This window comes from Cervus canadensis, chromosome 16 (assembly GCF_019320065.1).
Source record: "Cervus canadensis isolate Bull #8, Minnesota chromosome 16, ASM1932006v1, whole genome shotgun sequence".
Lineage (NCBI taxonomy): Eukaryota > Metazoa > Chordata > Mammalia > Artiodactyla > Cervidae > Cervus > Cervus canadensis.
In genome coordinates this window covers 63645252-63669243 of record NC_057401.1, presented here as the reverse complement: position 1 = coordinate 63669243, position 23992 = coordinate 63645252, and the positions used below count along the sequence as shown (strand labels likewise).

Here is a 23992-nt window from a genome sequence, read left to right as displayed (position 1 = left end):
GCGTCTTGTTTGTGATCTCATCTCAGTATTTTAAACACCAAGTTCCTAGAATGATTCTGCTGGTCAGTGGGAGAGTCTTGTTTAGAATCCATTGTTCCCCCTGCTGTATCCTGCTTCCCGGTTGTCAGATTCTGCTCCTGGCCAGGTTAACTCAAGAGAGGAACAACAAACCACCATCCTGCCTGGGAACCTGGTGATGTAGGGGGTAAACAACATTTTTGTTCGAAGTGCCAACATTTAGAAACCTGTGGGTTAATCAGTGAAGGCGGTACTTTACAGTGCTGCCTTTATTCTGTATTCTTCATTCTTAATTGTTCCCAAAATGGAAGATTCTTTCAGATTAGATGCTAACAACCTGTGCGGGTCACACACACCAAGTTTTGGTTTATAAATACTTCGAAAATAACTTTTTTTCTTTTTTTTTTAAATGACAGACTGGGGAAAATCCAAGCAAAACAGAATATTAAAAAAAATAATAATAAATGGAGGAGCTGATTGGGGACACATGTGCATACATAGCCCTTCCCAGACAGCATGGCCTTCCAGGAGGAGAGGGTATTCTCAAGGAGCCTGACCACCAGAACACACTTTTTACTACTTAAGATAATTTGGTATCTTCCCTCATATATTTTTTACAAGATTTTCTTTTTGAAAACTGGTTGGATTTGTCCCTCCGCTCTGACACGTGTCAGCATCCGAATTATCACATCCCCTGCCATCTTTCTTGTTCTCCATCAAGTCTGTGATGGGCCTTCAGGACGGTTATTGACCTGCAGCCCTCTTTTCACTTTGTCTTTCTTTGGGGAGATGAAGATAAATGCCACATGTGGTATCTTGATTGTTTCTCTTCCTATAATCAATGAGAGAGTCTTGCTTTTCTTTAGCGCATCTGTAGGACTCAGCCATGAGACCACCTCTTTCAACGGGAATGATTCTCTTCCAATAACTCACCCTTACCCCCAAGTTCACGGTGACGTGACTGTCTCTAGCGTTTTTCTACCTGCGTCAGTCTCCTGCTTAGGAAAACCAACAAAATGAACATTTTGACCCAATTCTTAAAAGAGGTCTAAAAGCAGCAACAGAAACAAACTCCCGCCCCCAAAAGTCTCTGCGCCGTTTGTAATTTTCTCATTCATTATTACAGCATCGCTGCTGTGTCTGTTCTGTCTGCCCCGGCCACCCAGAGCGCTCTGAGCCCTGTGTTCCCCGAGACGTCTCTCTGGAGCCCCCTCACTTATGCGATCAGGGCTGATGTTTCCACCACAGCCGTGGTCCTGCCTCTGTGCCCCTCCGCTTCCGGCAGCTGCTCGCTCTCCTCTGCGTTCTTAGAACCGGAGCTCTCAGAGCCTGGGAAAGGAGACCGACGTGCCTTTTTGAAGTCTGGCCTTGTTCTTTCTCTTTAGAACTCTTCTTCCCTTTCCCCAGCTATAAAAACAAAGCAGAGCAGAACAGAACAAGCCTCCCCATCTGGTGCATCTTTCTCAGTTCAGTCCAGTCGCTCAGTCGCGTCCAACTCTTTTCGACCCTATGAACCACAGCACGCCAGGCCTCCCTGTCCATCACCAACTCCTGGAGTTTGCTCAAACTCATGTCCACTGAGTTGGTGATGCCATCCAACCATCTCATCCTTTGTTATGCAGTTTATTTTTAGTGCAGTTATTTATTTTAATTGGAGGATAATTACTTTATAATACCGTGATGATTTCGGCCATGCATCAGTATGAATCAGCCGCAGGCATACATGTGTCTCCTCCCTCCTGAAACCCCCTCCCACCTCCCTCCGCATCCTCTCCTCCTCCAGGCTGTCACGGAGCACTGGCTTTTGCCTTCTGTTTACACTCATTTCTGAATTCTTCTAATAGTTAACCTCCATCTTTTAGTCTGTCCATTTTTTCCTCAAAGTACTTCAGATTAGCAACCAATGCTAATTTGTTACTATTATTGTTAATAGTAATATTAGGTTGGAGTAGGAAATGGCAACCCAGTATTGTTGCCTGGAAAAGTCCATGGACAGGGGAGCCTGGCAGGCTACAGTCCATGGGGTCGCAAAGAATTGACACCACTGAGCAGCTGACCAGAAACGAGGACCCGCCTTAATCCAGGTTGATCTCGTCTCAAAACCCACAATCACCCTGGAGAAGAAAATGGCAACCCACTCCAGTACTTGTGCCTGGAAAATCCCATGGAAGGAGAAACTTGGTAGGCTACAGGCCATGGGGTCACAAAAGAGTCAGACACGACTGAGCGACTTCACTTTCACTTTCAGTAATAGTAGGTAAATTATCTACCTTTGATAGCTCACTTTATGTTTAGAAAGCAAATTCAAGTGTTTTAGCTCATCTTACATCCACAACTGACCTTAGGTGTCACCTCCTCCAGGAAGCCTTCCTATACCTCCTCCCTTCCCCTCCCCTGCCCTCTAGAATTAGCACTATGCTGTTCTCCTGTGCTTCCTTAATAGAGCATGTAGACAACTCCATGTATTTTAATTTTGTGCCAAGGGCCTCGATGCAGGCTTCCCTGGTGGTTCAGATGGTAAAGAGTCTGCCTGCAGTGCAGGAGACCTGGGTTCGATCCCTGGGTAGGGAAGATACCTTGAAGAAGGGAATAGCAACTCACTCCAGTATTCTTGCCTGGGGAATTCCATAGACCGAGGAGCCTGGTGGACTATAATACCTGGGGTCACAAAAAGTTGGACATTGAGCAAATTCCACAGACAAGGGCCTAGATTGTGACTTCTTCCACAGTCTCTACCATCGAGTGTCTAATCAGTAAATTCTTGCTGGGTAAATGAAAAGCTTTGTAGCTGAATGTTCCTGTACTATTTTGACCATGCCCCAGATATATATGTATGTTTTGCAACCATAAAAAATATTCACTCCCTTAGCATGGGCTTTCATCCCTCATTGTTTACTTGTTATAGTTGTATTTTACTTTTTCACCAAAAAATCAAAATTGTTTATAGAATCTTCCTGTACACAAAGTAGTTTAAGAACTTAATCTAAAACTTGCTTTGGTTGTAATCAGAGCTTCACTTGTGACCCTTGTATTTGGAAAAGCATTCACCATGGTTTTTGAAGCTCCTGGGCAAGTTTCCTAAACTGCTGTTTCATGAGCCGCTCTAATAGTTTCCTTTATTTATTTTCCTACCATACGTCAAAGGCAATTTAGAGTTTGCACTGTTATCAGATACAACACAAAATGAGACCACATTCATCAAAAGAAGACACATGCTTTGAGATTTTAACTGAACGTGTATTAATCTTCACAAACATCCTCTATTGAGCAAGTGTGCAGACGAGGGTAAACTGTTTAAGATTTTTTGTTGTTATTTTTTGGTCAGTATCTGAGAGGAGGTTGTTTGTTGGATTTGTAGTGGTCAATTAACTTTTAATTTATTGAATAGACAAGACATCTTCGTGTTCACCTTCCTCTTGAGCTCAGGCCTCTTAATCCTTTTTCTTGTGTTTTATTTTTTGTTTTTGTTTTCCAGGAGGAATGTCAGAACTACATTCGGGTACTGTTGGTGGGTGGGAACCGGCTGTTCACGTGTGGGACCAACGCTTTCACGCCTGTCTGCACCAACCGCACGGTATGGCTTCATGTGGAGTTTTGATAGATTTTAATGCCAGGAAAACCCAAACAGCCTATTAAAACACCACTTTTAAAATGTGTTCCTATTCTCCAAGGAGTTGCATTTTAATTCAAAGCATGTTTTGTCAAACTGAATAAAGACTTGATGTATTTTTTATTACATGTTATATAATAAGCTTGTTTAATTAAATTTAAATATTCTTGCAAGCTATTTCTATCAGCTTTTTTCTCAACAGTGACCCTAAAGATAATCCTAAACATATTCTTTTTTCTTCTCCTGCTTCATTGCAGAGATAGTGTTAAGTATTAAAATGACCTAAAATCACAATCCAAACAAAGAAAATGCAATTTAGAAATTGGACAAGAAGTGTGTTGAAAAATTAAAGCAAACTAACAAACAAATGGAATCCAAGGAAAAATAAAGTTATTACCCACCCTCTTTCTTTTTCTTTTAACCTATCATTATGAACAGGGGACTTTTCTGTATCCAGGTCTCATTCCTGTAGAATTGCAGGGTTCTTAAAGCACATGTGTAATCTTCCTAATTTAGGATATTCATTTGCTCTTCCTCAGGGAATAAGAAATGATGAAGAAATATCATTAATTTCCTGGTTACACAATTTCTCTCAAAGGCTGAATTAATCTTCCTCTTTTACTATTCTTTATTTTCAAGTTAACATTCAGTTACTGGAAATAAAGAGAGGATGATGATAATGATAAGAAGCGATGCTCACAGAGACAGCCCTAGGTATCGTGGCCTGTCCTATGCGCCTTACAACAACCCAGTCACTTCACACTCACATCCACCCGGCCTGGTGATTATCCTTTGGGTCATCGTTTTGTAAAAGAAGAATCTAAGGCTTAAAGACTTTACGTAGCTTACCTGGGTCTACATGTGTAATAAGGGCTTCCCTGGTAGCTCAGATGGTAAAGAATCTGCCTGCAGTGGGGGAGACCCAGGTTCAATCCCTGGGTTGGGAAGATCTTCTGGAGAAGGAAATGGCAACCCACTCCAGTATTCTTTCTTGGAGAATCCCATGGACAGAGGAGCCTGGCGGGCTACAGTCCGTGGGGTCGCAAAGAGTTAGATATAACTGAGCAACTACGCACACACGTGTTATAAGGCAGGCAGGGTATCTGAGCCGCTGCCTGACCCCTCTGCTCTCTTACCTCTCAGGTAAGAGGAGAGAAAAGCTGAGTGAAGATCCCCTCCTCCAACCACCCAGAGAACCTTTCTCATTCAATGGTGGTTCAGCTTCTCAAATACAGGAGTCCTACTGCTGGACTGCGAGACACTAATTTGCATCTTGGAACACTAAAATCTAAAGCCTTGGAAATTTGAGCTACATGGTTGCTAAATGTCCACACATCCTTACCCATGAACACAGTTTGGGCTAGTCAATCCACTTTTATTGATAAACCTGTAGCTAACTTCTCTTGCAGTTTGTACTTCTATAAACATTGACATTGAGTTTTGTAATGTAAGTGGGCAAATCTGCATTGTCCCATTGTGTTATGAAAAGAAGTCATAAATGATAGTTTTTTGGGTTTTTTTTTTCCATAAATGGTAGTCTTACTCTGTCTTTGGTGAGTATCCAACAGCCTGGGGTTCAGTAACTCTCACGGGATGACGAGAGATTGATTGCCAGATTCTCTGACAGTCACCACAGGATATTATTCTCATCAAAGTCAGAATGTGGACGTCTGGCCCATGCTCTCAGCCCCAGAGAGTTCACTGTACATGCTTCATTTGCAAGTTGGGCGGGTCTGATCCATGAACACTATTAAAGGGGTTTCATGGGGGATCGCTGACTTTTCTCTCTTGTCCTCACTCCTAGTTGAGTAACCTGACGGAGATCCATGATCAGATCAGCGGCATGGCTCGCTGCCCCTACAGCCCCCAGCACAACTCCACAGCCCTGCTCACGGCCGGCGGGGAGCTCTATGCTGCCACGGCCATGGATTTCCCGGGGCGCGACCCCGCCATCTACCGAAGCCTGGGCATCTTGCCCCCGCTCCGCACTGCGCAATACAACTCCAAGTGGCTCAACGGTGAGTCTTACCCTCCCACCTGGCTTCCCATCTCGCTGGTCTGTGATGCCCTTGATGTCCTTGGTGCTCAGAAGCAAGCTGTCACAATTTTCAAAATAAAATGGTTTCCTCCTTTTCTAAAGGAATCAAAATGTAACTTGTTTTGTTCTTCGATGTAGAAGGGCATCCGATGGCTCATTTCCAATTAGGGAGAGAAACGATTCTCTCAACACTGTAGGACATGGTAACATAGGGCTAATGCTGATACAAGGGTTCATCAAGCTTAAGCTGCTTTCTTATATTATTGTTTGAAGTTCAGGAAGTCTGATGACACGTCATTGTCTATAGAATCATGTGCATTCTTTCTTGACTTTTTTACTGTATACCTAAAAAGCAAAGTTTCTAGCATTGCATGAAATTTTCAGATGACTGTGTGAAAGAATGTGTTTGGCTATAGGGAGCCCCAAATAGCTTGACAAATTTTTAATTTAATTTTTTATTTTATATTGGAGTGTAGTTGCTTTACAATGTTGTGTTAGCTTCAGGTATAGAACAAAGTAATTCAGTTACACATACACATATACCCATTTTTTTTTTCAGATTCTTTGCCCATATAGGTTATTACAGGGTACTGACTCATTGAGTATCTAGTTTACAGGTGTGTGTGTGTGTGTGTTCAGTTGCTCAGTCTTGTCTGACTCCTTGCTACCCCATGGACTGTAGCCCTCCAGGCTTCTCTGTCCATAGGATTTCCCAGGAAAGAATCCTGGAGTGGGTAGCTATTTCCTTCTCCAGGGGGGGTCTTCCCATCCCAGGGATTGAACCCTGGTCTCCTGCACTGTAGGCAGATTCTAGAATGAGTGGCCCTTTCCTCCTTCAGGGGATTTTATAGATCGTAGTGTCTGTATGTTAATCCCAAGCTCCCGATTTATCCCCCCTCCCACCTTTCCCCTTTGGTAATCATAAATTTGTTTTCGAAGTCTGTGAGTCTGTTTCTGTTTTGTGAATAAGTTCATTTGTATCATTTTTTTTTTTTTTAGATTCCACAGGCAAGTTGACCAAAATTTTTTTTAAAGGTATCAAGTCTTATACGCAGGAGGTCAGGGTAGGTGTCATTGGAGTTGCTCACTTCAGTGGCTCAGGAATTAATAAGCCCCCAAGTCCTGCCACTACTGCCTCTGCCACCCACAGTCTGTCAGATTGGTCCTCAGGCTGGCTCTGCTTATGGGTGCAAACTCACAACTATAGTTCCAGCTACTGCCCTCAGATATGACGACATCCAGGGGAGAACCACATCCCTTGTGTCCTTTTTTAAAGACATCAGAAACTGCCAGAAGATTTCCTTCAGTCCTGGCCTAGAACTTGGTTACTTGCTCACTAAATGAGGGGGAAGTGATTCCAGCCTCCCACATTGAAGTTAAAGTTGGCTATGTACTGAGACTGAGATGTGCCAGCTCCGTATATGTGCACATTCATGGGTGAATATGGTGATACACACATGCGCGCGCACACACACACTAGCAAGCACAATGTCGTGGACAGACATAGGCACCGTATGTAATCCATTCCCTCAAGCCTTTGTCTGGTGGTTTGCGTAAAGATGAGCTCTTATAATTGTCCTTATAATATTTACTGTTCTGAGCTTTCAAGTCCTACAAAGTTGTGCTGGTTTTCACCAAGCAAAAGCTCATTATGTAGATCACAGTTTCTAGACCTCAGCACTATTGGCGTTCAGGGCCAGATAATTCTTTGCTGGGGAAGGGGGGTTGTGCTAGTTATTGTAGGATGGTCAGCTACATCCCTGGCTTACACCCCTTAGATGTGTTAGCATGCCTCCCCCCTGCATCGTGACAACAGAACATTTGTTCAAAAACTTGCAAATATTCCTTGGGAAAAATATTGCCTCTCATTGAGAAATTTTGGTTGAGAACGATCACTTATGCATATTTAGGTGTATGGGGTTTCCCCAGTGGTTCAGTGGGTAAAGAATCCGCCTGCAATGCAGGAGATTGGGGTTCAATCCCTGGGTTGGGAAGACCCCTGAAGAAGGAAATGGCAACCCACTCCAGTATTCTTGCCTGGAGAATCCAATGGACAGAGGAGCCTGGTGGACTACAGTCCAAAGGGTTGCAAAGAGTTGGACATGACTGATAGACTAAGCATAGCACAGGAACCTATATAACACGAGCATTTTGTAAAATAATATAGTCAAACCAGCCATCGCCGTTTGCCTTTAAAATACTTCCTATTAGAGAAAAGCGTATTGTTACCCAGTTTCTTCAGCAAGCTGAATGACTCCATGTGCTTCCAAAGGGCAGCGTGAATTGTTTTCCCAAACTGAAGCACTTTCTAGCTTCCCTGTATTAACACTATTTCTGTTGAACTGGTTTCAGCTGAACCTTTTGACTCTACCGAAGGTCTTTCTGCTCTGATACAGTCATCTGTGTAGCTTAAAGTTCTTTCTTTTCATTTGTTGATTTTTCCCATCCAAGTAAAATTCCAGTTAAAAATCAAAATGAGTTCTTCCGCAACCACAAACGTTTCATTTAGACTTTGCTGAAAGCAAAGTAAAAAGTAATTAGGAGCACAGTGTCTTTGTTTTCCCAGAAGTAACACCCTGAAGAATATCTTGGAAAAAATCATTCAAATTATAGCATGAGTTATAAGCACTGTTTGTTTCTATGTATTTCCAGGCGGATCAGGTTCTCAGATTCTGTTAACCCTCTGGGTGGAATCTCTTCCATCTGAGAGTCAGGTGAGGGCCTAAGTAAGGACAGTCACTGTAGGCATGTGTGTCCTAAATTATATATGATGCTATCTAACTGTGGACATTACAAATAAGACCAAGTAAATATAGTGAAGTCGCCACCTGCCTCCCAGTGTCATCATAACGCCCATGGCACTGAATGGCCTGCCTTCCTCAGAGAGCGGTGCTCTGCCGCACCAGGAGGCCCCCACTCCCAGGCAGAGAGCCCCGAGGGTCCCGCGTTCTTGTGTGTTCCGTGTTCGTTCCCTCTCTGTGTTCTCTCTGGGGCACTTTCTCTGTTGAACTCTGGGATGTCCTTTCTCCCTCTCGTTGGCCCTGGTCATCTGCTCCAATCGCTCCTCCATCCAGCATGGATTCGGGTCTCTGACCCCCACTCAGCTCTGCTTCCGTTCCCCCGCGGAGCCTGGACGCAGGGACATTTATTCTCACCTACTTGGAGTCCACACTTGGCATCTGCTTGCACTTAGACCCGACGCCCTGTCCCTTTTTCTTTCTGCCAAGCTCAGGAGTAATTTTCTTCCTTTATTAGAAGTTGTTGCTTTACCTGTTGCCCCTTCTTTTTTGCCATATCCTTAAATTTCTCACGCTCTGGTGATAACCACCATCTCTTAATAAAAATGCTCATCTCCTCCCTCGTCAGTGAGACAAAAACAAAGAAACCCAATGAAACTAAAAGCACCCTTAGGTCTGCGTGTCCAGGAAGACGCCTGTTCCCGTGTGATATTGCTTGTGTGTGTGCTCAGTCGCTTCAGCTGTGTTTGCAACCCTATTGTGTGATATTAGGGACCCCTTAAATGCTGCTCTTATGTTCTTCTAAGTTTTCAACTGATGGAGGATCAAGGCACAGGAGTTAATCAATGACAGTCAGAGAGGTGGATTTGTTTGTGATAGAGCTGAGCGAATGTACTGGAAACTCTCAGAGCTGGTACCTTAAGAAGACGCAGACTATGAGCTGCTGAATGAAGAGGCACAGCCTTCCGTGTGGGGTCGGCAGGCAGCTTCCTCAGCATCGAGCTCCCATCTGGGGAAGTAAAAACCTGGGGTTTTGATTGAAGATGCAATTTTCAGAACCCGGGCACCAGGAGGTGGGAGAAGGCAGCCCTCCACCCCAAGTCACCAGCAGGAGACAGAAAGCAGGGTAACAAGTGCGTGTGAACTTACAAGGTCTTTTGGGCAGAGGTTATTACCTTTTCTTGGGTTCAGTGATCATTTTAAAAGGTAAGCGATGGAGGCTTTGGAGGTGGAAAGACCTGCCGGTGAATCAGTGCTCACCCCCCAGGGAGCTGAATCGTCTCAGTTCTCGATTTCCTCATCTGCAAACTGGAGATAACTAGTCACTGGACCTGGAAGTTCTGAGAATAAAATGGGACCATGTAGAGATAATAAATATTAGTAGCAAATAGCTGATTATAAATAGATGTAATGACTGTGAACTCCCTGATTCCTGATAGACTATCTGACTTCAGTGCCAGAGAGTAAGTACTTATTGGCTGAGTGCACCTGGGGCTGTGGTTCCTGATTACTGACACCTACCGGCCTCCTATTTCCTGTCTCTGCTGACAATGACCGTCTGCCTCTGAGCTTTCCCCACCCCACTCTGGGCTGGCCTCTCTTGGCCATCTTATCTTCCTGCGGCCACATCCAAGTCCCCCAGGTATATTCCTGTCACTGCCCAATCCGTGGTACCCCCAGGTGTCAACAAGACCCAAGGTTCCCCAGAGGCCATCACTCAGCCAACAGCTGCTCACACATTATGATAAGCAGAGCTCCCGTCTTTGTTTTGGACATTTTCCCCTTTTCTTTTTTTTTTTTTGCCAACATTTCTCTGTTGAGGAAGGAGAATTCTATCAGCAGGGGAGGTGTGGAGGATGGTACCTCCGAACCATCGTCAGCAGAATTTTTTATTTCAGATCCACTGTTGTGATTAAATTCTGTGTAGGATAATTTGCCTGTCCACGGAGGGAATATCTTTCCATGATTGGATTAATTAGCTCATAGAGGGGACACTCATAGTGTGACCAGTTCAGCGGTCACATACATTTTTCGTTTGCCTCTGCCAGTCCCGTGCCAGGCGTCTTCCTTCTCAGCCTCCAGCCATGCAACAGCCCGGTACCAACCAACTCCACCTCCTCAGGCCATACCTTCAGTGGCAGTTTGGACAGTGGTGGTGTTCATTTCATTTGTTTCCTAGCATTGCTGGAACAAAGCACCACAAACTGGGTAGCTTAAAACAGAAATGTGTCTTCTCAGAGTTATGGGGGTGAGAAGTCCAAGACCAAGTTGTTGGCAGCCCATGCTCTTTATGAAGACTCCAGGGGAGGACCCTTCCTCAACTCCTTAGTTCTCAGCATCCCTTGGCTTGTGGCTGCATCCCTTGGCTTGTGGCCGCATCACTCCAGTTTTTGCCTCTATTCATGTGGCTTCTCCCTGTGGCCCCATGTCCTCATATGGCCGTCTTCATTTCATATGAGAACACCGATCGTATTGGACTAGAAAGTGAAGGTGAAAGCCACTCAGTTGTGCCTGACTCTTTGCAACCCCATGGACCATACGGTCCATGGAATTCTCCAGGCCAGAATCCTGGATTGGGTAGCCTTTCCCTTCTCCAGGGGATCTTCCCCAACCCAGGGATCAAACCCAGGTCTCGCATATTGCAGGCAGATTCTTTACCAGCTGAGCCACCAGGGAAACCCAAGAATACTGGAGTGGGTAGCTTTTCCCTTCTCTAGCAGATTTTCCCGACCCAAGGATCAAACCAGGGTCTCCTGCATTGCAGGTGGATTCTTTACCAACTGGATTAGGGGCCCACCTTATTCCAGTATGGCTTCACCTTTACTAATTATATCAGTCATGACCTTATTTCCAAATAAGGTCACATTTATAGATACCAGCATATCTTGGGGTGGGGGAATACAATGCAACCCATAACAGTGCCCTAAACAGGAAATGCTCAAATGTTGAAATCTTAAACTTTGGTGTTCCATTTTCCAGTGATGCTCTCTTTCTGTATGGCCCCTAAATCCTCTGGCTATTCCATCCCCCCATCTCAGCAGTATCCTCTTCACTCTTGACAAACAGTATTGCCTTCTTGTTCCCAATGGGCATTGGAAGTCATCAAGGAGGGCTCAGGGGATGGTCCTCTTTGCCCAGGGCAGAGCTGGCCTGCACCTCTCTCCTCCTTCCATGGTCCAGAGCACTGGTGCAGACAGTCTGTCCACTTAAACCTTTGCTTTATCTGCTGTACATCTGTCCTCCAGCCCACAGTCTTTGGGGAAGGAGTCCCTCTCTCCTAGGCAGCATTCTGACGTGGATTTCATCTCGCGCATTCTCTCTCTGAATTACTCCCTCAATGGACTGTAGAGAAACCCTGACCACAATGAGCACTCTGACCCTCCAGGTCAAGAGGAGCCTAAAGGATGCTCTTCAGGACGTGGGAACGTGTAGATAGAACAAGTCATGACCGTTCAGCGACCCCAGTCTCTGGGGCCCCCCTATGCTTCAGGGCTTCTCTTCAGGTGAAGGGTGGCATCAAGCTGTCCAGGTGATGTCCTGCAAGCATACAGAGAGCCCTGAGGAAGGACCTGTGAAGCCTCTGATCTTCCCCTCACCCTTGCCTGTTGATATTGTTCAGTCACTCAGTCGTGTCTGACTCTTTGCAACCCCATGGACTGCAGCATGCCTGGCTTCTGGGTCCTTCACTATCTCCCAGAGTTTGCTCAAACTCATATCCATTGAGTCGGTGATGCCATCCAACCATCTCATCCTCTGTCGTCCCCTTCTCCTCCTGCCCTCTGTCTTTCCCAGCATCAGGGTCTTTTCCTGATGCTGGGAGTGAGTTGGCCAAGAGTGAGTTGGCTCTTCTTATCAAACGATTGGAGCTTCAGCTTCAGCATCAGTCCTTCCAGTGAATACTCAGGGTTGATTTCCTTTAGGATGGACTGCTTGGATCTCCTTGCTGCCCCTCCCAGAGACCCAGCATCCCTTCGTGGTATAGTTCCAACAACTGCGCTGAGCAAGCCAAGTGCCCTGGGTCTGACACCAGAGTTCCAGACACGATGTCTTATGACACCACCAGCACTAAGACTGTCCACCAGTGGGTAGCGTCCCACCTGCACCTTTGCAAGACCCGCGTGGTGACCACACCGTCGGCTATCAGCAGGGGCTGACGAGGAGAGGAGAGCCAGGCTGGCTGTGGAAGCTTCCTCGAGTTCCCTCTTTCCTCCCTGTGTTATCTGGCTTTTCCTGTTCTTCAGCCCTGAGTCCTCTCCTCTGCCCACATGCCGTCTAGGTGTCCTTTCAAGAGAAGCATGCAACTCCCTTCGTGCGACTCTGCCCTCCTCAATGAACTTCCCACACACTGTTTACGCTGTTCTGACTTCCCCTGAGTTGTGCCTCCTCCCTAATTCCTATTATTCTGTAGCTCCAATCACAGTTTTAGTTTCCTTGAGAATCGGTGGGTCCCGTTCATTCCTTCCTCGTGGTCGATGTGCAGGGTTGCGTTCACCCCACAACCCTGGAGCTCGTCGTGGTCCTTCTCCGGCTCAAGACCCTCTCGAGTCCCCGTTTCACCTGCAGAGAAGGTGGAGGCGCCACTGGCCTACCTCCACTGCCTCCCTGTCCTCACTGCTGCCCACCCCCTGCCCCTTCAGTTTTAACCCCTTATATGCTGCACACTGGCCCTGGCCCTTCCTCTCTGCCAGGGATCAGCATTATCAATAAAGGGCCAGAGAGGAAATACTTTATCGTTTGCATCCATATGGCCTTTGTTGCAGCTTTTCAATGCTGCCATTGTAGCATGAAAGGAGACATGGCCATTGTATACATCTATGCTATGTGACTGCAGCCATGAAGTTAAAAGACGCTTACTCCTTGGAAGGAAAGTTATGACCAACCTAGACAGCCTATTAAAGAGCAGAGACATTACTTTGTCAACAAAGGTCTGTCTAGTCAAGGCTATGGTTTTTCCAGTGGTCATGTATGGATGTGAGAGTTGAACTATAAAGAAAGCTGAGTGCTGAAAAATTGATGCTTTTGAACTGGGGTGTTGGAGAAGACTCTTGAGCATCCCTTGGACTGCAAGGATATCCAACCAGTCCATCCTAAAGGAGATCAGTCCTAGGTATTCATTGGAAGGACTGATGCTGAAAATGAAACTCCAGTACTTTGGCCATCTGATGCGAAGAGCTGACTCATTGGAAAAGACCCTGATGCCGGGAAAGATTGAGGGCAAGAGGAGAAGGAGATGACAGAGGATGAGAAGGTTGGATGGCATCACTGACTCAATGGACATGGGTTTGAGTAGACTCTGGCAGTTGGTGATGGACAGGGAGGCCTGGCTTGCTGTGGTTCATGTGGTCACAAAGAGTCGGACACGACTGAGCGACTGACCTGAACTGAATGCTGTGTGCTCATAAACCTTTATTTATAACCAGTGGGTAGGCCTAGCCTGAGGTCTATAGGAGGCTGGTCCCTGTACTATCTGGAGAACTCTTAGCCCCAGACGGTCCATGTGGCCAATGACTTTAGTTCTGTCCTGTCTTTGCTCTGATGTGTCTTCTAAGTGGGACCTCGGCCCTGACCATCTTATTTGACATGAGCCCCCTGCTCCATCTGGGGCTTCCCTGGTGACTCAGATGGTAAAGAATCAGCCTGCACTGCAGGAGACGTGAGTTTGATCCCTGGGTCGGGAAGATCCCCTGGAGAGAGGAATGGCTACTCACTCCAGTATTCTTGCCTGGAGAATCCCATGGACAGAGGAGCCTGGTGGACTATGGTCCGGGGGTCATAAAGTGTCGGACATGACTGAGTGACTAACACTTTCACCTTCCCTGCTCCATCTAGCCCCCTTGCTTCCCTTCACTGTGTCCAACTTTTATCCTCCTTTAGTTCTGGCCTCCTTTCCTCCACTGGAATGAAGCTTCTCCGGTGGCCGTGCTTATTTTCTTTGGCCACTGATGTATCCCAGGTGCTCATAGGAAGCACCCAAGACATCATTTTTTAATAAATGAGTTAATAGATGAGTAGTTTGCACTTTTGTTTTCCCCATCCATGAGTGTATGAATTCCTTGAGGGCAGTGTTTAGATGGGATCAATTTTTGTGTGCTCAGCATTTCATGTAGTGCCCAAAATACCGTTGAGGCTCCATCCATATTTGTTGAATGAGTTGGAGATAAGCACATTTCATAAGCAGCAGAAATATGAATTTTGTTATTAACAAAGGGAACATGTCGCCATTAGTTGTAACCCAGAATTTAAAGCATAGAGATTTGTATGTTTGAAATGGATGCAGGTCCAGACATTTAAAGAATCTTGCTTTGCCATCTCATTTCAACTCCCACTTTTAGCTATTAAGGCAGCATGATCGATTGGATAATGTTCTGGTGGAATTTGAAACGTTGAGTTATATGTTTGGTCGTATAAGTTTCAAAATCAGATTTTTTTTTCTCTGTGCCAAAATCACTCTTAAAGCAAATTTATGTGTTTAGAGAAATACTTTAACAGCCTTAGTGCATTAAAATACTAATCATTAATAACCCTTATTAAATGATTACTGTAAAGCAGGATAATAAATGTTTCATAGTCGATGCTTAAAACAGAGAAGCTATAAAACTTGCCTTCAAGAAACTGGTAATCAAATCAGGGAAATAGTTAACCCATGAAAAGGGGGAAAATAACATATCCAAATTAATGTTGTACAAATTGAGTTTGTGGGTTCTCAGGGAACTGCTTGCTTGCACATGGACTGAAACCTTGGTGAGAATGTGGAAAAAAGAATCTATCAGTGAGCTTTATGAACGCAGCATGGACATCTCCCAGGGCGTAATCTCACTGGGACGCGGCATCCTGTTTCTTTTCCTTCTTGGAGATAGCATCTGTCTTTCTCCTGGGTTCTCCCACAATTTTTGCATCTCCCCCATTCTCTAAGAGTCCAGCCTTGACCTCACTGTAAAGGAAAACACACTTGAAATCCACGGTATTGTTTTTTATGAGCTATTGTGTTTCTAGTTTAGAAAACTCTTTCTATAACCATCTCAAGCTCTCCTGGCTTGAAATACTTTATTGATGTTACCCACATATTAAATAGACTCTTTGAGGTCTTTAAAATACAATGATTAACTTCCTAGTGATTAAAGATAATTTACTTGGAGAGAGAAAAATCCCTTCTGTGCTTAACTCTAAGGAGGAATTGTTTCTGCTTATCGTGAAGACAGGTGCTTTGTGGAGCTTGGCATTTCTTCCCGGGAGCAGACACTACTTCTTGGGGATGCAGACATGGCTGGGATAGGGTGACCCTGTTGGGTTCCATCCTGGGGACAGTGAGATCACTTTTGGCACAATCTATACAGTGCAGTCCCCAAAGGTATAAATCGTGTGAGTTAGGCTCTCCCTGGACAGATGAGATTTGCTAAAGCAGGAAATTCATGAGTGGAAGCAGAGTTCACAGAACAAGAGAAGCAAAGACAAGTTGGGCCTGAAAATGAAGTCTGTTTGTTTTAGGAGATCTGTAGTGTTTATCAAGGAAAATAAGCTCGGTAAAACCCAGAACAAAAGACATGGATGTATAGTCTACAGCCTAGTTTTGTGATTTTATCAGACAGCATCTGGGGAGGTGCTTAAAAAGGGTGTCCTTGTGAACAATGGACTCAGTTCAGCAGTGCAGCTGAAAGGCTAAACCCTGACCACTGACTCATGAAGTTTCAACTTGTTAGGATGATGGTACATGGACTTAGAGCTTGGGAGCAAAGTCATGAGACACAGCATGACCAAATGCCATTTTCTGGTTTTCAGGCTTGATCAAGCCTATCAGAAGGCATTGTGGGCAGATGGTCTACCTTGAGGGGGATGGATGTATCTTGGAAATAGTGTTGTAAACTGATTCTAATGATCTTTATAAAGTCAGAAAGGAGTTTAAATAAATGGCCTTCTTGCATATCATCTGCCTGTCTGTGCACCTGCTGGAATCTCTGGTACATCCAATTATTATTCCAGGCACAAGGAGTGGTGACAATGACTATTTATAACTTGCCAGGTAGATGGGAAACTCCATTTATGTGTCTTCTGGAATTCTCTGCACAACCCCCCCACCCCAAGGGAGATGGCACTGTCCTCATTTACAGATGAGAAGCTGGGTCGGAGGAATCAGCCTCCGGAACCAGGGTCACACGGCTGATGCATGTGTGAGCTAGTACTTGAAGACAGACCCTCCTCTCTCTGTAGGCGCCCAGCCTCCCCTTTGGTTAATCGACTTCTTAGGAAGCACCACCATCCTAAGCTGCCCCCGTCTCTCTCCTGGTGTCCACATTTTTGTGCACAGGCTGCCATGGTAGAGGGGTATGGAGACCCGGCATGGTGGCTGGTGTTTTCTGGACTGGCGAAAGCTTGACAAAGGGGATGCAATGAGCTGGAGTTATTAAACCCAAGGCAGGAATGTCTGTAGGATTATTTAGCACAGCCCTTTATGCGTGCAGAAGTCTGGTAGGTGAGGAAGGAACCAGTTCTTGTGGCATTCCCTGAAAATAGCAGTGTATTCTGTCCTGGTCCTTGAGCACTGAGTTCCTGAAAGTCGGGCAATCACAGCATCCCTTCAGGCAAGTGTTGCAGGGTCTTTACTTGCAATAAGACATTTTGTCACCAAACTCAAGTTTGATCACTTGCCCCTCAAGAATCCGATCCTGAGAGAGAGAAGTGTTGGGTAAAAGGAAAGATAGCTTTATCGAGGAAGCCAGCAGTCCTGGGGAGAAGGTGGACTCATGTCCCAAAGAACCAACTCCCCACTCCCCATGTTTTGCTTGGAGATTTTATGGGAAAAAGAGGAAGGGGTACCTGTTGAGGAGAGGGTTGCCGTGTATATGGTCAGTTCATGGACCTTCTGCTGACTGGTGGGTGGTGAGGTAATCTGGACTCAGCATCATTGACCTTCTGGTTCCAACCGGTCTGAGGTCTCTGTGCTTGTGGGCAGCATACAGTTATCGTCTCCCACTTGGCAGGGGTTTCAGTATCTGCAAAACAGCTCAGAGGATGCATCTGAGAATATTACCTATAGCCCTGAAGGAGGAACTAAAAGTCTTTGACTTTGCCTGATGGCTAAACTGTTATTTTGTCTGTTTAACTGTTTTCCTTTGCTTCTGCATTTTCTCATTTCTCTGATTAAGCTTATTCTTTGGCTTATTTAGTTATTTATTTATTTATTTTACAGACAAGAGGCAGGCAGAGCACATGTGAGTGAGGCTGTGTTCTGGAAGGCCCCATAGGATCCTGCTCAGTTACATTTTGGACTTCAGTTCACACATTTCCAGAAAGTATAGTTGAATCCCACCCTTTCTCTCCCCACCAAAATATTATGAGGCCAGAGGCACCAACTGTATACACTAAGACATATAGAGACCTGCATTTTAAAAAAATCTGCACAAAGAAGATATGTTCCATTACAGAGAACACATATACTATTTAGAAATTTGCTAGTACTTACGTAACCACTCAGGACAGTGCTTTGATGTTCATTGTCCAGAAGTCATAGCAGTCTCCTGTGGACAGTCCTGGGTCACTCCTGCCTCCTGGCGTGATTATTAACATTGTTTTTCTCTCTCTCAAAAGATCTCCAGTTCAGATCATTAATCATGCTGTCATCCTGTTTATCAGATACTCAATTGTCTGTGTTTCGGTAAATTTGCCTCCATAATGCTCTGCTAAACTTCTTGTTTTCCTTCAGTCAATGACCTCTCACATTTTTTCATTCCCTGATGTACACTGGATAATCTCCATGTTTTATATTCTTTCTTGCCCTGGTCCAGATCAACTCAAGAGACAAAGACTAAACCATCTTACAAGTTTTTGTATTCTAACTAAATAACGCTGGAGCCTAGTATCTCTTCCAATTAACTTTTGCATGTTTTCTTCTTAGTCTTTAAGAAATATTTTATAGGCACTAAAATATCCCTAAGATCTTTGAATTAAAGTTAATGCTCCAATTTAAAAACTTCTCAGGTGTTACAATCCTGCAGGTTAAATGATTGATTCCTAAAAGAAGTAACCTGCATATTTAAAATATTAATATAATCAAGAAAAAATGAACATGGTCAATAGAAGCTTGCAGCTTTGAAAATGTGAGAAATACGTAATCATGAAATCACTAATGCCTAGTTGAGCCCAGGCCTGTATGATTTAGTCAGATCGTTCAGGGGACTGGAAAGGCTGTCAGAGGCTTTGTGCTTCAAATAGAGTGAGCAAGCAGGATAGAGCAGGATGTCTCTGGCCCTGTGAGCTAGAACAGGTAGGCAACAGCCAGTTGGTGGAGAGAAGAGAGCTGGGTGAGAGTTTGGTTTCCTAGAGTACGTGCTGGTGAGCAGGTGGCAGGTCTCATTCGGGAAGAGACAGTACGTGTCTGTGCTACACGTTGCTCCTGCTCGGACCAGAAAATCTATGTAAATAACACACTGTCGACAGGTCGCATTCCCCATGAAGAGGAATCAAGTTTGCTGGAACCACAATTCTAGTTCTTCTGCGATATTTTAGCAGTGACTTTCTTTCTGCCGGGTTCCCAGTGAGTGAAGGACCTGGAGATCTGAGGCTCATGTTATGATGTCAGTGATCACTAAGGACATACTGGGACCACATTCCACCCCCGCCTTTGCCTGATGACCACCACACACACGGGAATTTGGGTCATCAGCTTTCTCTGCAGCTCCTCGGTATCTCCCCAGTGGCAGCTGAATTGTAGATTTCTCTCTGTGGACCTCTGTCTTGGCCTGGCCTCCTGGACCAACACTAGCTTCCTTCCATTCTTGGTCACCTTTAGGGTCTTCTCCAGGGCTACTTTCCATCCTGGGTGTGGCTTGGGGCCCAGTCCCACCCTAAGGATCTGCCTTTTCCCTCCTCCCCTCCCTCTGATTCTTGAATTCACCTTGATGCCCTTGGCCCCCAGTGTCCTCCTCCTCATTGTCCTGGCTCATTGGTCTATGTCTTGTTGGTTGGTTCACAGTGGCCTTGAAGGTGTGGGCTGTGGGATGCCCAGGGCCCAGGAGCAGGTGATAAGGAAGTGCGTGAGGATGGAGGCCCTTTAGCTAGAGTTCAAGGCTCCATCTCTAGCACAGACCCTCCACTGTGTTTGGTTCCAGATCTGCTGAAAGGAACACACAGCCTCATTTGATATACAGAATGCAAATATTATGAAGTATGATAACTTGTTAAATAAATAAGGACTTCCCAGGGTGATGCTAGTGGTAAAGAATCCATCTGCTGATGCAAGAGATTCGAGAGTCGTGGATTCAATCCCTGGGTCAGGAAGATCCCCTGGAGTAGGAAATGTCTACCCCTCAAGTATCCGTGCCTGGAGAATCCCATGGGCAGAGAAACCTGGTGGGTTACAGTCCGTGGAGTCACAAAGAGTCAGACAGGAGTGAGCGTGAGCACACACAAGTAAATACTGATGATATGTTTACCAACATGTCCATTGGTATTAATTTATATTTTTGTATATATTTATTTATTTATATATTTATTATTATATAATATTTATACACATATATAAATATGCATATATAAATGGTGGTCTATATTTTGATAATTAGCAACCAAGTGATAGGCACGTGGCAGGCATCACCTTTGACTTTTCACAGTGATAGATACCGTTGTTCAGGCGCTAAGTCATGTCCAACACAATGATACTAAGTATTGCGTATTTTTATCACCATTCTAAGGGGCTTCCCAGGTGGCTCAGTGGGTAAAGAATCTTCCTGCAATGCGGGACAGGAAGGCAGATGAGAGTTTGATCCCCAGATTGGGAAGATCCCCTGGAGGAGGGCATGGCAACCCACTCCAGTATTCTTGCCTGGAAAATCCCATGGACAGAGGAGCCTGGTGGGCTACAGTCCAGAGGGTCACAAAGAATCAGATAGGACTGAAGCGACTGAGCATGCCTTCTAAAAGGGGGAAACTGAGAACTTGCGCTGTTACGTAATCCGGCCAAGATCTTACTGCCAGTAGGTGGAAGTATTGAGCCACATATACGTACACCTCAATCCTATACGTATGGATGTCACACACTCAAAACATACACACACAAACGTGTATATCTATCCATCTATCTGTACCTATTGATCTATCAATCGATCTATCTAGTCTTTTCCTAGAAATCTTAAGGAAAGAATTTTAGTATGTCAACGTCTTTTAAACCACTTTTTACTTAATTAAATTTTAGTTTAATTATCCAATCTTGACAAACACATAGATGAAATTAGCTTTATTTTGGAACTCTCTGCTGCACATTTCCATGTAGCTGTGATAGGGAAACAATCTTCAAAAGAAAGAGAGGACCTGAAAATCTAGGAATATGCACAGAAATGGTTTAGATGGTAACTGATATCAAAAAATTATAGAACTGAAACCTCTGTCTCACAGAATGTCATATCTAAATATTGTTTCCATTAGCTTCTTTATTCTTGTGGAAAGGCCACCTATTTTAAAAACTCAGCCTGGCTTTATTTATATTTCTCAAGTTCTGATCACCTTAATATATGCATGTTTGATTACTCATCATCATTATGTGAAGTTCTACTTGTTCCGTCACTAAGTTGTGTCCGACTCTTTGCGACCCCATGGCCTTCAGCATGCCTGTCTCCTCTGTCTTTCACTATCTCCGGGAATCTGCTTAAATTCATGTCCACTGAGTCAGTGATGCTATCTAACCATCTCCCTCTATTGTCCCCTTCTCCTCTTGCTCTCAATCTTTCCCAGCATCAGGGTCTTTTCCAATGAGCTGACTCTTTGCATCAGGTGGCCAAAGTATTGTAGCTTTAGCCTCAGCATCAGTCTTTCCAATGAATATTCAGAGTTGATTTCCTTAGAGTTGAGTGGTTTGATCTCCCTGCGTCCAAGGGACTCTCAAGAGTCTTCTCCAGCATCACAATTCAAAAGCAGCAGTTCTTTAGAAGGTCTACTACATACAAATTATTCAAAAGGAAAGCAAAAGGAAATCATGAAATAAAATTTATAGCCATCATTTAATGGGACGGTATTTTGTATCAGTCTCTTTCTTCCCTAGGCTGAATAGTTTGTTCAGGATGAAGGAACATTCTGGATGTCAGTTATTCAGCCCAGGGTTTTAAGCCTGCTAGACATTTTCTAGTCTACCTTTCTCTTTGACTGCAAAAAAAAAAAAAAAAAAAACTTTGATAGATTTTTATTCTAGTAAGATTTTTGTAGAGTTGGAAAATCTGAATTCCTTTCTGTCTTTAATGTCCATTCTCATTGGTTTAGACAAATATTTCTATATTAAGAGCCTCTCGGTGGTCCAGTCAGTCATTAGATTGGACCACTGAACCTGGCGCTCCTCCAGACTGGTGCAGTAGGCCATGGAACAGAGAGAAGACCTATGGAAAGGCTCCATCTCGCTGTTCAGAGTTGGGTTGTACATGGTCAGAAACTCCTCAGAAATATCGATTCTTTTGCCCTTCATACAACTCAAGTTTATCAGTGTTCCCATTTTCATGGGCACTATTATGTCAGTAAATGTGCAAAATAAAAGTGCTTATATCATGAATCATAATTCCTCTTATATTTTGTAGAATACTCTGTAATCTGTTACTCAACATGTTTTACAAACATGAGGAAAGAAACCAGCTTCTCCATGCATATATGTGATAATAAGCTGACAAATACTTGTGTCTGTTTTTATTCTGAATTAGCAGAACTTCTATTCACTTGTAGCTTGATAACGATGATGAATAAAAGACCTCTCTTTCATGCCCCCACACTCACTGTAGACGGGAAGGCCACTGACTGATTTCTGACTTGTTCAGCTCACTCAAGAGTGACAGATACTAGCTTATGGTGAATCACATTTCAACAAGAGACAGGACTTAAATAATGGGAGGGAAACAATATGCATCTTATTGTCCCACCAGGTGAGAGTCAAGCATCGCTTACCTCCAGACTTCTATCCATAAAGGCAAGAGCTCCTTGGCTGTCTTTTTAAAGCTATCACTGCTTTTCCACTCTCTTTGGCAAAGGAACGGAATGCTGGCTGGGTTTTAAAAGGCTCTGGAACTTCCTGATATGACAGCAGGTCACCCATCAGAACCCATCATCCCCCTGAAGGACCACTGTGAGGCTGCAGGATGTGTTTCCAACCATAGCTTGGCTCCTTGACTAAAACATCTGTCAGATGCGGTGGGCTGGAGAAACACATGTGCGACGTTCTTTGTCATTCAGTCGCTAAGTCATGTCCGACTCTCTGTGGCCCCACAAACTGTAGCCCACCAGGCTCCTCTGTCCTCCACTATCTCCCCAGGTTTGCTCAAACTCATGTCCAGTACTGCCTTCCAGGCACAAATTCTTCCCTTGTTTTTGCAATAGGAAAGAAATCTATTTGCACATTTTTATCTAAAAAGCTCTATATCACCCTATGATAAAATGGGTTAGAGTGGTGTGCAGAGATATTGGAGGTTCTCCAGGGAAAGAGGAACCCATGGGCGAGTCTGCTAGGCATGACTCAGTACTCCTCCTTTATGAGAAATCTTGGTGAGATTGTTCATGGGAGTGGACGATGAACATGGATAGAGGTTCTTGCAGTCACTGGTGGATGTGCCCTTGCTCTGGTGTCCGCCATGGGAAGCATTTTCTCTAGAATTAGGGCAAACGCTTCCCACACTATTCTTGTTTAATGAGCCCTGGGATTGTTGACTCCTTCCTCCCACTCTTCTTTCTGTGGCATCTTTGATGTCTCTGATAGCTGCAGAGTAAAGATTTATCTGAGCATCCCTCTTCCCCTCTGGTCTGTTCTCAGACCCTCCTCATCTTGGTCTTGAGTAAAACCCAGCCGCCACTGTGGTTTCTGAAACTTTGCCTGAAATTCCGAGACCTGTTCTTCCATGTTGTTGAAGTAACTGATGGTCCTCTTGCAGCCCGTTATTTTTTCAGTGTAGTGTAATGGTCCGTGTACAGGGCCTGTGGTCAGACTGCCTAGACTCAGGACATAACCCCCAACTGGATGCTGGTCGTGTGAACTTGGTCGGGCTCCTCTGGGCTATAGTGTCTTCATCTGTGAAACTGGAGGAGTAACACAAGCATCTCCTTCTATGATTCCTGTGAGTTTCCTGAGCTTCTGAAAGAGAAGCACCCAGCCTGGAGCCTTACACCAGAGTTTAGCACTCAATAGAGATTTTAGAGTTTTTAATCTCAATAGAGACTGGGCTTCCCTGGTGGCTCAGATGGTTAAGAATCCACCTGCAATGTGGGAGACCTCAGTTCAATCCCTGGGTTGGAAGGATCCCTGGGAGAAGGAAACAGCTACCCACTCCAGTATTCTGGCCTGGAGAATTCCATGGAGAATTCCAGTATAGTCCATGGGGTCGCAAAGAGTCAAACACAAATGAGTGACTTTCCCTTCACTTCAGAGATTTTTAAATTATAGACCAACCTTGAGCTGGAAGATACCAAGGCAGATCTTTTTTAATGTTTTCAGCTCCTTGATTTCCTGCTCAAGGCTTCCTGGATCCTACAGATACTTCCTATGTGGTTTTCATGCTGTGTGGCCCCGAGTTACTGGCAGAAGTAGGTAGTCATGAGGGTGCTTGCTAAAGCTTGTGGACTCCGTCTCACACC

At 44.7% G+C, this 23992-nt stretch overlaps 1 protein-coding gene across 1 annotated transcript in view; it reads left to right on the top strand.

The window, feature by feature from the left end:
* SEMA5A (semaphorin 5A) overlaps positions 1-23992 on the top strand; it is a 565061-nt gene that overhangs the window by 367600 nt on the left and 173469 nt on the right. The window contains exons 7-8 of the mRNA XM_043489083.1: positions 3494-3592; positions 5433-5646. Of these exons, the coding sequence (XP_043345018.1) occupies positions 3494-3592; positions 5433-5646 (313 nt within the window). The remainder of the gene's footprint in view (positions 1-3493; positions 3593-5432; positions 5647-23992) is intronic.